The sequence below is a fragment of the Patella vulgata genome, chromosome 7 (genome assembly GCF_932274485.2).
Source record: "Patella vulgata chromosome 7, xgPatVulg1.2, whole genome shotgun sequence".
In the NCBI taxonomy this organism is placed as follows: domain Eukaryota; kingdom Metazoa; phylum Mollusca; class Gastropoda; family Patellidae; genus Patella; species Patella vulgata.
This window is the reverse complement of record NC_065885.2, coordinates 6,944,598-6,957,522: the sequence shown is the minus strand read 5'-3', so window position 1 is coordinate 6,957,522 and position 12,925 is coordinate 6,944,598. Positions and strand designations below refer to the sequence as shown.

General features: G+C 38.2%; 1 protein-coding gene across 1 annotated transcript; it reads left to right on the top strand.

The window, feature by feature from the left end:
* Nucleotides 1-7,266: 7,266 nt before the first annotated feature.
* On the top strand, nt 7,267-8,810 carry LOC126826951 (neuropeptides B/W receptor type 1-like). Its single transcript, XM_050556115.2, has one exon. The coding sequence runs from the start codon at nt 7,273-7,275 to the stop codon at nt 8,431-8,433; it is 1,161 nt and encodes a 386-aa protein (XP_050412072.1). The 5' UTR covers nt 7,267-7,272; the 3' UTR covers nt 8,434-8,810.
* The last annotated feature ends 4,115 nt before the right edge of the window (nt 8,811-12,925 follow it).

Here is a 12,925-nt window from a genome sequence, read left to right as displayed (position 1 = left end):
GCCCGTCTTCATTAGCCCAGGTTAGGAGCAGAACAGTAGGACGTTAAACCCCATTTCATTTCATTTCCATGTAGGAGGAATCTTCTGTCCATGTCGCCACTCTGACAGCTAACCGGGGAATCTATATCCATGTCGTCTCACTGACGGCCAATAACAAACTTTTTCAACTGAATGTCTTGACAGTCAACAACAAACTAATTCATGTCCGATTGTCTAAATGGAGTTAAACGTGCGTAAAACAAGGTGGTATCACAGACTCCAAAAAATAAAACTGGCCGATTTCCAGAAGGCTGATCACCCACTCTGGCACACAGCTGGAACAAGGGTGGGGGGTGTGGGGGGGTGTGGGAAGAACCAAACCATAAGACTCTCCCTGGTCAAATATCGTCTTTAGAGGGGTATATAATGTCCACTCAACATAAACTAGGTCATTTCGGGACTAACATATGGTTCTATATTATTTCAATGATTCGCTTGCGTATGGGTTTTTTTAGCAGTGGGAAGAAACCGGAGGACCCGGAGAAAACCTACGAGGTTGGACAGGCGACGTACTCTTTGTCACGTACAACGGGGAATCGAAACCACGCCAGCTGACTCAATGACATACCTGATGATACAACGCACACGCGCTAACTATTCGGACATCCAACCCCCTGTATATTTATAAGTTTTCATGTTATTTGGTCCCTTGGCAGTTGGAATTCGATATAAGAGTAGGCCATAGTGCCGCTGTCCGGGATTAATTTCCCTCACAGTACACTGTATGGCGTATGTCCGTCTTCATTAGCCCAGTCGAAGCAGAACAGTAGGACGTTAAACCTCATTTCATTTCATGTCATTTGGTCCACCTCGACCCCAGATGTTTCTGACGTTGTATGTCAAGCCTGCAGGATTTATTTAACTATTTGAGTTTTCTATTCTGGTATTAAATCTGTTGTTGATTTCAATCATCTGTCAAGTTCTTGGGATGTCTGGTAATAGACGGAGGTGCCCGCAAGACAAATAATTACTGTTTGAATTAAGAATTAAGAATTTGGTTCCTTAATAATATATTTATTTCTACCACGTAGGAATTAAAGGTCATACATGTGACTATATTTTATTCAATAAGAATAGGATTGGGGAACAGGCTAGGCCTATATCGCCCCTCTCCCTTCAACAATACAATATAATTACAATTAGTTTACTTAAATACAGGGGGCTGGGGGGTGGATGACCGAATTGGTAGCACGTGCGCGTTGTATCATAAGGCCTGTCATTGAGTCAACTGGCGTGGTTTCGAATCTCCGGTTGTACGTGACAAGGATTGGGGTCGCCTGTCCAACCTCGTGGGTTTTCTCCTGGTAGTACGGTTTCCTCCCACTGCTAAAGACCCCTACGCGCAAGCGAATTATTGAAATAAAATTAAACCATATGGTAGTCCCGAAATGACCTAGTTTGTGTCGATTGGACATTAAACCCCATTTATCTCTCTCTCTCTCTCTCTCCCCTCTCTCTCTCACACACACACTTAAATACTAATATAATCATTCTGACTACTAAAACATCGGATTATTATATTCGTTTACCGTGATCGAGTTGTCTCACACATACACTTTAGATCGTAAGGTATGCCATTGAGTCATCGACCCCAGGCCTTTACGTGACCAAAACGAGAAAGCCAATTATTGCATTAATATTGTACATGTACCATATGTTAGTTGCTGAAATCCGATCTCGTGGGTATTCTCCGGGTGCTCCTGTTGAAACCATATGATTGTACCGAGTAGACGTTAAAATCACCTCTCTCTCTCTCTCTCTCTCTCTCTCTCCCTCTCTCTTCTTCTTGTTTATATACCACATTCATTGATTCTAATCGTAATAGTAACTAATTGATACTATAGTTCCACTAATACTCGTTGGTATTTAAAGTCCATTTCCATATAAATTGATACTCCAGACAGTGTAATGTGTCTTTCTCGGGTGTATTTAGACGGTCCCTTGCGTTATTCATGTATCGATTCTTGTTCGTTTTGGGCTAGAAACTCGCTTCTTTTGACGACCCTCTATAAAATCTAATTAGGCTCCGCCAATTCGAGTATGTTCGACATAAAACTGTATCATAAGGTCTGTCATGTAGTCAACTGGCGTGGTTTCATTTCTCCGGTGACAAAGAGTAGGGTCGCCTGTCCAACCTCGTGGGTTTTCGCCCGGCCCTCTGGTTTCCTCCCACTTTTAAAGACCCCCTACACACAAGCGAATTATTGAAATGAAATTGAACCATTATGTTAATCCTGAAATGACCTAGTTTGTGTCGAGTAGACGTTAAACCCCATTTCTCTCTCTCGTGTTCCAGACGTGTTTTTTTTTTTTTTTTGGGGGGGGGGGGGGTTATCGTACCGACTTCAGTAATGATAATCGAGGCTAGGCCTAAATTTCAAACTCTAATATCTGGGTTTCCAGTTGAGCAATTTGACTGAAATTTTCAGCATACTCCCTTTACATTATCTAGTTATTAACTATTATAGTGGGCACAGCCAGCTCTTTATTTAAACTTCCATAATGTGTCTTTAAATTTGTTTTTCGTTGTCCCCTTTGTCAGTGGTGCAGGACAGAGGGTCTGACAAGGGACATGGTAAAGCCGTTAAGATTCGACGTAAAACCTGGTCCACGTGTTCATATTACCGTGTGCGTAAAAGATCCCCTGGCAGTTTGGGCCGTGACGCCACTATCCGTACAAAATTTCCCTTTATAACCCACGGTAAGGCGTATTCCCGTCTTTATCAGCCCAGTCGAAGCAGATCAGTAGGGCATTAAATCTCATTTCATTTCGTTGTAATCTCTGTGACCAACATATAAATTGACCCCTACAATGCGCCACGTGTAAGGTATAAAAAAGATTAAATACGATTTAAAAAGATCATTTCAACCCCAAGATAACAGTAGCAAATGATTAAAGCTTTTAAGATAGAGACTGATCGGATGAAACACCCTCCAATAAATGTCGCAGCCTGTAATGAATTGCTGAAGGATATGTCTTCAGGAAAGATCAATCACAGAAACTAACAACGACAAATTAATCGTTCAGTCGAAGCCCTCGTCATTCCATTAAAGTATGTGGTTAACGATTCTATTTGGTTGTAATTCTAGCATGTCATATATATCCTCACCCTGTAGATCTGATGAACCGACAACTCTTGAATCATCTTACAATTTCATTTATTTGCTATATAAAACGCTCTTTTTGATAGAAGTCAAAGCTAATGAGAGAGAGAGAGAGAGAGCGGGGGGGGGGGGGGGGGGGGGGGGGTTAACGTCCACTCGACCCAAACTAGGGAATTTCGGGAATAACATATTTGCTATATAAAACGCTCTATTTGATAGAAGTCAAAGCTAATGAAGAAGAGAGAGAGAGAGAGAGGAGGTTAACGTCCACTCGACACAAACTAGGTAATTTCGGGACTAACATATAGTTTAATTTATTTTAATAATTCGCTTGCGGGTAGCCCCCCCCCCTCCCACTCTGGATTAGTTTTCTTAATTAAATGTCAATTAATCTAATAGGTACATTTTAAGGTAAAATTAAGTCGTGCAGAATGACATATTTTTCTTAAAATGCAAATGGCTATCACTGAATTACTTGTCTGAAGAAGACAGGAGCCACGGTGACTCAGTGAGTAAGATGTCGACTCGTTAACCTGGAGGTCCGGGGTTCGATCCCTGTGTTGCCTTGGAAATTTCATCCGGAATTTTCCGGCGTGTATCCTCCTTGTCAGAGATGCTGGACACATGGGCTTTCAAGGAGAACGTATATTCGTTCGGATGGGACGAATAACCGAGGTATCGTGTATATATTGGTGTGGACGTAAAAGACCCCTTGATAGTTCGAATTGGATATAAGAGTAGGCCGTATCACCGCTGCCGGGCAACATTTCCCTCATAGCACACTGTATAGCGTATGTCCGTCCTCATTATCTAGTCGGAGCAGAACAGTAGGACGTTAACCCCATTTCATTTGTCTGGGGAAGTTTATAATTTAAAACAAACATGGTGTACATGTATATGTCAGTTCTTGTTACAGTTAATTTAATGATGCCTGCAAGAACAATAATAATATTTGTGTTCTTCGCGAGAACCTTGCCTTCAGCGACAAGCTATTCTCTAAATGTATTAATTATTGCTTGGGGAATATAATTATGCACACAGAGAGCTATTTACGCTACTTCCTGAATAGATCTCTGTCTTAAATGACCGCCATATCCAATAATTAGTATACTGTTCTGTATTGCGGGCCTACTCCGATTCACACATGTTACACAAAAAATAACTAATTAAAACATTTTGTATTGCGGGCCTACTCCGATTCACACCTGTTACACAAAAAATAACTAATTAAAACATTTTGTATTGCGGGCCTACTCCGATTCACACCTGTTACACAAAAAATAACTAATTAAAACATTTTGTATTGCGGGCCTACTCCGATTCACACCTGTTACACAAAAAATAACTAATTAAAACATTTTGTATTGCGGGCCTACTCCGATTCACACCTGTTACACAAAAAATAACTAATTAAAACATTTTGTATTGCGGGCCTACTCCGATTCACACCTGTTACACAAAAAATAACTAATTAAAACATTTTGTATTGCGGGCCTACTCCGATTCACACCTGTTACACAAAAAATAACTAATCAAAACATTTTGTATTGCGGGCCTACTCCGAATCACACCTGTTACACACAAAAAGACTAATTAAACATTTTGTATTGCGGGCCTACTCCGATTCACACCTGTTACACACAAAATAACTAATTAAAACATTTTGTATTGCGGGCCTACTCCGAATCACACCTGTCCTACTCCGAATCACACCTGTCCTACTTAGAATCACACCTGTTACACACAAAAAGACTAATTAAACATTTTCAATTTTATTAAACGAAAGCAGGAAACACAATTCTCAAAATTCTTGAAATATACTAAATGTTTAGGTCTTAAAATGTCGGTCAAGTAACTTAGTGTCTGTTTTTCAAGCGGAGTTACTGCAGACATACAGCGTAAGTTTAGTATAGGACACTATGTGTTATAACGGCATGAGTTGACAACATCTTGTAGTTTCTTGTGTTTCCATGCTGATGGATGTAGGATTTCTCTACTATAAAATGTTGGCAGCCAATATATTTTCACTGTCATCCTGTCAGTATAATAGAAATACACTGCCATGATCTATCACCAACTGTAAGTTCTTTATTCAGTTACGTTGTCGTCTCTTTTATTATTGAACTTTTATTTTTAATGAAATTCTGTTGTTTTGTTTTTGTATCTATCTTATATTTTGCCTGAAATATTTATCAAGCAATAATTATGTTAAAGTGGAATTTAATGAGAAAATATCAGCGTATACATGAATTATTCATCTAGATTTTAAATTGATGAAATCACATGAAATGGGGTTTAACGTCCTACTTTTCTACAACTACAAGGCAATGAAGACGGGCATACACCATGCATTGTGCTATTGTAGCACTATGCCTAGTGCTATGAATCGCTGGCTAGATGTGGAAAGTAAAATTAAACAAAAACTCCCCACATCCAACGTGTGAAACATACTCTCTTCTCTGCTACATATTTTAATAGCTTTAGGATCGTCTATTATACTGTCCCTGGTTGTATGTGTTTCTTATTCTCTTCTTGGGACTCACGTTGTGTATTTTTTTATCTCCGCTGTTAAGACGGTTATCTTCTCATTAGTTAAATGGACAATAACACTCTTGCTGGCTTGACAGCCCCAGAAAATAAAAAAAATAGCCATATTCTAAGTACTAGATGTGTTAGTGTTCTACCTGTTGTGTAAATTATCCATTAAATCCTATTTTACTTGTCCAGAGGGGTCAAAAATATTTTTAAATCCAAGTCACATTTGAAAAGCTTTACATCAGGCTTTTCAAATCATTTAGTTGAATTTTTCCAATTTTTTAAATTAAGTGTGTTAAGATATAATTTGTATCATCAATTAATTGGAATATTGTAAAATAGTACAATTTGTTGACCAGAATAAAGATTGGGACATATTATTCAGTTACAACAAGAGTGGTATTGAGTCTTTAAGACGTTTGTTTTACCAGGAATAACAATACAACAGTTCGTTTTTAAATTTTATATATCAAGCACTGATTACATATGATACACGCATAGATTACAATAGAGTCATTCTCTCAATTCCATTCCATCCAGACTGGCCGGGAGTCTGCTGATAGAAATTGCTACATCTTCTCCGTCTGGAATCTAGCGGCTGTCTGACGAATGCCCAGAGATATGATAGTTTTGTAGCTTTGGGTTTAGACTTTCAATTATCTAATTGGTCAAATATGACATAATTAATTATAATGATTGGTCATTAAGCCTAATGACGTCGAAAACCACCTTTATATGGACAGTGGAGACTTTCCACCAGGAGTGTCAGACTTGTTATCTGGTGTTTTTTGGTTTCACATAGGGAGGCAGACCACCATTAATTTCCCCATTGACTTCAATGTTAATTCTGGCCTCTTTGCCCACCTCCAACTTTTCCCCAAATTTTCGTTGGGCTGAATGCTTTTCACTACAGACAGAGGAACAAATGGTCATGTCTTTGCACTAAAATTTGTATGAGGTTGACCACCAAAATTTTGAGATACACAAACTTGAAGAAGCATACTAAAAACATGTAACTAGTTGCCGTACATATCGCCGTAGCTAACCTGATAACCCTCTTATCCTTCCGCCTCAAAATCATGAATATTTACCAAAACCTGGCAGAAAATGTTAATTCAAACGATCTTCGTCCATTCTAGACCAAAAAATCAACAAAAATGGGCATGCAAAAGGGGAGAAAAGAGAGAGAGAGAGAATTGCTATATATAGACGAACTACAATTCGTGGGTACCGAGATGATGAAATTTAATGGTGGTCTGCCTCCATAGGACTAGCCATGTTTTAGTTTTATAACTCTTTTTATGTGTAAACCGGTCACTCATCATTTGAGTGCATGAGTTCTGGCCCCGAGTTCACAGAGCATTCTCAGACTTGAGTTAAAATTTTGCTCAAAATTGTTTGCCTTATTTTAACTAAAATATAGCCCTTCATAAAACTTTTGTTGTTTTAATGTATCAAATACATCCAATATGATTTTTGTTCGCATGTCTGACGCCATTTTCTGTAATTTTCAGGACTCAGAGATTCAAGGAAGACGTCAATATGATGGATAATAATACGAGGACGATGGAAATAACTACACCAAGCTTTGAGATGAGATCTATTAACGTAGTCGCCAATCTGACGGCCAAAGATTTAAATGAATTTAAAATCGCCGATATTGTCAATCTTTATGTCCCGCCCATAATTGTTATTGTGGGAAACATCTGTAATATTCTTGCCATTCTAGTTATGAGAAGTCCGCACTTCCGGTGCCTTTCCACCTCTGTGTATATGATTGCGTGTGCCGTCAACGATGCCGTTAGTCTTATTATTTCTCTTACAGCCCATTGGGTCGGAGTTAACTTCCCCGATGCCATTATTCGAAATGATTATTCTCATTATATGTGTAAATTTTTTAACTTTTATGGATGGGGGAATTGTGATTATACCATCTTGCTAACAGCGGCCATGACGGCAGATAGAGCGTACGCCATTATGAAACCCCTGAAGGCGTCAACTATGAATTTGGTGAAACGCGCCAAAATAATTGTCACCTTGTTGATTGTGATCGTTGTTATCAAAGAATTCCATTTTTTGTTCTCGTCCGACCTTGTTCCACCCGAGAGAACGGAAAGATTGTGTTCCGTCGTAGCGCCAACCGACGCTTACGAGTATTTTTATCATAAGGTGTGGCCAGGCATCCATCTTTCATTTCTAACCGTATGTTTCATCATCATTATCAGTAGTAATATCATCATTATCCGTAATGTCCGACGATCCGCCAATATGTCTGACTTCAAAAACCGGAAACTCAGCACCGGAAATTTATCCTTAACCGGAAATGAATTCAATTCTAGTAACCAGTCCGCACAGGGAAGATGGCGGCAAATGACTACGATGTTGTTAGCCGAGTCATTTGCCTTAATTCTGTTAACGTATCCGTTCTCTATGCACTTATCCGTGATCGCAAACATTCCAGACGTTTATACGGATCCAGTGAAAAACGCCGCCAACCAGCTGAGTTTCTCTGTTGTGTTCTATTTGTTGTATTCCAATAAATGTGTTAATTTTTGTCTTTACTGTGTCACGGGGTCCCGGTTTAGACTCGCTCTTCGGGAGATCCTAAGCTGCAAATCGATTTCGATTTTTTTTAAATCTCTCCGTTCAACAGACAGATTTTCTTTATCTGGTTCCCAGACCGCCATCTCCATGATATCAGCTGCCAGCTTAGAACAGCGAAGACCATCTACGATATCAATTACACCTACTTAAATTAACTGCGTGTACGTGTGAGGAATAATAATATATGTCTCTTACGACCGGTGACAATCAATATCACGTTCGGTAAAACAACTGGACATTAAGACATAAGGACTCAAATATCCAAGACAAATTTTCAGGATCCTGCAAAACCAGTACGATATGGACCAGAAATAAGTCATTACGTCATCGCCGCCATCTTGGAATTTTGATGTCACGTCAATCGTTACGCAGTTATCCAGGCAGAAACATGCCAAGTAAATGTCGATCAAGACTTGAATAGACGGAACCATAAGCGTTTTTTGATAAGCGCCGCCCGCAAGATCAACAAGATGGCCAGCGTCTGGGAGCCATTTTTTTCTGGCCCGACCGAGACAGTGGTGTGTATATATATAGTGCTTATTGCGAACTGAACAAGTAACCATGGCGAATTATTAGACTAACTTTTCATAATTTTAGAGCTAGCCTATTTATTCTTTCGGCGAACTCAATGATACATAATTGGTCCAGGAGATTATCTTCAATAACTGTCAGATTAATGTCTACAATATTTATGACTAATCATGCATTATGTATGTAACTTGCTACTCTGAAATATTTGATTTACATTATTACTGAATACTGTATTTTGTTTTAATAATTTCGTAATACCAAGTCTTAATCAATTTCTTGCCTCCTTTTCGGACACGGTAGCCATGGTTTCTCAGTGAGTAATGCGCTGGCTCGCTATCAAGGTTATCCTCCGTTCTATTCCAGGGTTTGCATGGCGGTTTTCACCTACCTTGTCAGTGGTGCAGGGCGGATGGGACGAAAACCCGACGTTCAATGTCAATGTACATGTTGGGGCTGCACGTTAAAGATCCATTGGTAGCTGGACCTCGACGAAAATTAAACAGGAACGCCCTCATAGCACAGGGCATTAGCTCGTGATACAGACAAGTAGACCGTTAAAACTCTTTTATTTGCTACCATTAAAATAATTACAAAGTACGATGCACGGCCATTGTATATAATGGTGATATAAGACTCACATTATCTAGCATCGCTTCAATCTGATTAAAATACAGATCTGTATTTCGTTTCGGTTTTTTATACAGATCTTTATTTCGTTTCGGTTTTTTATACAGATCTTTATTTCGTTTCGGTTTTTTATACAGATCTTTATTTAGTTTCGTTTTTTTTATACAGATCTTTATTTCGTTTCGTTTTTTTTATACTTTCCTTGGCCTCTACTACATGAAGATCTGGCAAATTGTAGTGGGCTCGCGTCAGGGTTTATACGAGAGGCTTTTGACCCTATGACGTCAGACATTTGATTAACTAATAGGATACCCACAGTTCCGTGCACCTCACGCAAAAACTGGCCGTAACGCCAGGCCGTTTCATTGGCTAATCCCTCAGATCAACTAAAACACAGGTTATATAACAACTCTTCCAGATTCTCGTGTAGTAAAGACAAGTAAAACAAAATTTTAAACTTTAAAAAATGAAACGAAATAGGATCTGTGTTATAATCAGATTGGCATCGGTGTTTATGTCAGGATTTTAATTGTATAAACGCCTTACACTGTAACGCTGAAATCGTTGACTAAGCAACAAATAACTGTTATAAATGAAAATATACGATATAATAGATCAAAGTGGTCAGTTTATATACATAATGTTTATTATTTAGTTAAAACTGTTAGTAATCTGGCAGCAGTCATTAAGTAGGTGTTGTGTCACTAAGGTGTTAAAACTGTGACTATTTTTCGGGTTTGTGTATTCAATAGTGATGGGTGTTATAAATAGTCACGATTTTACACCAGTAGTGACATCTTTTACAGCTAGTTACTCAACTGCTAATTAATGACAACTGTATAATATCTGGCCACTTTCTATACATACATTAGTTTATATGATTTAATGACAAAAATGATCATTACTAAAAGGCCTAGTTTCATTGTTCAACGGTATCAGGTTACCAGTGTTACATCCCTGATAAGACCCCCATAGTCTAGCATCTGTTTATATCGTGATGTTAATTATATAACGGTATATGAACGTCTTACTCCCCGACCTCATTAATGGACCCTGATTATATATCTGGACTCAGTACAGAGATGGTCCTTGTTTTAAGTACCGAAGAATATTTAACATTGTTATTTACGGTCCGGGCTAACCTGAAGACTGTAGAAAACTGTAGTTAACGATCCATGTTAACCGGAAGACTTAGATTGTTATGATACTGTTGTTAACGTCCATGTTAACCTGGAGACTTATAAAACCGCTATTAACGGTCCGTATTAATTAAGAATATATATAGGACTCTTATTAACGGCTTATTTTAACTTGGAGACTTTAGAAGATTGTTATTAACGGTCCGTATACTGTATAAGGTTAACCGACCATGTTATCCTGAAGACTGTATAAGATTGTTATTAACGGTCCGTATTAACCTGAAGACTGTATAAAACTGTTATTAACGGTCCGTATAAACCCGAAGACTGTATACGACTGTTATTAACGGCCCGTGTTAACCTGAAGACTGTATAAGATTGTTATTAACGGTCCGTATACTGTATAAGGTTAACCGACCATGTTATCCTGAAGACTGTATAAGACTGTTATTAACGGTCTATGTTAACCTGAAGACTGTATAAGACTGTTATTAACGGTCCATGTTAACCTGGAGACTGTATAAGGTTAATGGACCATGTTAACCTGGAGACTGTATAAGACTGTTATTAACTGTCCGTGCTAAAGAATATAAACGACTGTTATTAACGGCTTATGTGAACCTGGAGACTGTATAAGGTTAACGAACCATGTTATCCTGGAGATTGAATAGAGTTGTTATTAACGGTCCTTGGAGAATGTATAAGATTCGTAAAGATACATTATGTAAGATTTAGATAAAGAGCTGGTCATTCTTGCTATGAAAGTTTACAAATAGATAATGCAAAATGAATATATTGAAATTTTCATTCATATTACTTTATCCTGAGTTAAGTTATCACTGCTTGTGTATTATCGTAACCATGGTATTAGTATATTCGGGGTTTAAAATCGCTTCACCATTTTTAAATTAAACAATTAAAAGGCCGAACTGTTCTAATCTAGTTAAAATCTCGAGTATCCGATGAAATCGAGAGTTGATTATGGTCTTGTCATGTTAATAAATGTCTAATTAATAATTTATATAACATTTAAGGCTCGAACAAAGACCTCCGATAGGCAGATTTAGCTCTTGAATGATATCGCGAGTTGATTATGGTCTTGTCATGTTATTAAATGTCTAATTAATGATTTATATAACATATAAGGCCTAAAGAAAGACCTACGATAGGCAAATTTAGCTCTTGAATAATGTATGTTTAAATTGATAAAGGAACAAGATGTATATAATTATGTTATTTATATTGTTTAATATTTTATTTATTTATTTATGTACATGTTATGGTTAGAAAGTAAAATCTTCTGATAAACCATCTTTCTTGTCTTTCTTATTTTAATTAAAGATACATTATGGGAGGTTAGATAAAGAACTGGCAGTTCTCACTGGAATAGTTAAAAACTAGATAATGTAAATGAATTTGCTAAAAAATTTCAGTCAAATTGATCCAATCTGAACCGAGAAGTTGGCGATTGAATTTTGGGCCTAGCCTCGATCATCATTACTAAAGTCAGTACGATACAAAAACATAGTCTCGATTATCCATATTTGGATTTAATCATGAATGACCGTTAAGCAGCAGATCAGATTATAATCCAGTAAATATCGCAGGCTAGCGATGACACCGAGAGTTGATTGTGGTCTGGATAAGTTAAATAATGTCTAATTAATAATTTAGATAACATTTAAGGCCTAAATAAAGACCCACAGTTGGTAGATTTAGTTCATGCATAATGTATGTTTAATTCGACTAGTGTTTTAATCGTCTGTACTACACATATGCATAAACCCGAAGGACGAAATCGGCGTAAAATAAATGAAATAGGGTTTAACGTTCTGTTTTTCTGCGCTGTACCATAAAGCCTGTCATTGAGTCAACTGGCGTGGTTTCGAATCCTCTGTTGTACGTCACAAGGAGTAGGGTCGCCTGTCCAACCTCGTGGGTTTTATCCGGGTCCTTCGGTTTCCTCCCACTGCTAAAAGACCCCTACGCGCAAGCGAATTATTGAAATAAAATTTAAAAACATATGTTAGTCCCGAAATGACCTAGTTTGTGTCGAGTGGACGTTAAACCCCATCTCTCTCTCTCTTATTTTTCTGCTATGACTGGGCTAATGAAGACCGTGGATCTACTTCCCACTCTTATTTCGAATTCTAGCCATCAAGGTTTCTTTTGCATGCACGCCAATGTATACACGGCACCTCGGTTTTTCGTATCATCCAAACGACTAGAAAACTGTCCTTGTCATGCCCTCGGCACTGCGCCACTGACAAGGGGAAACCACGTCGAAAAATCCCGACGAACTTTCTAGGCCGATACAGTTATCGAACACGCGACCTCCAGGCTAG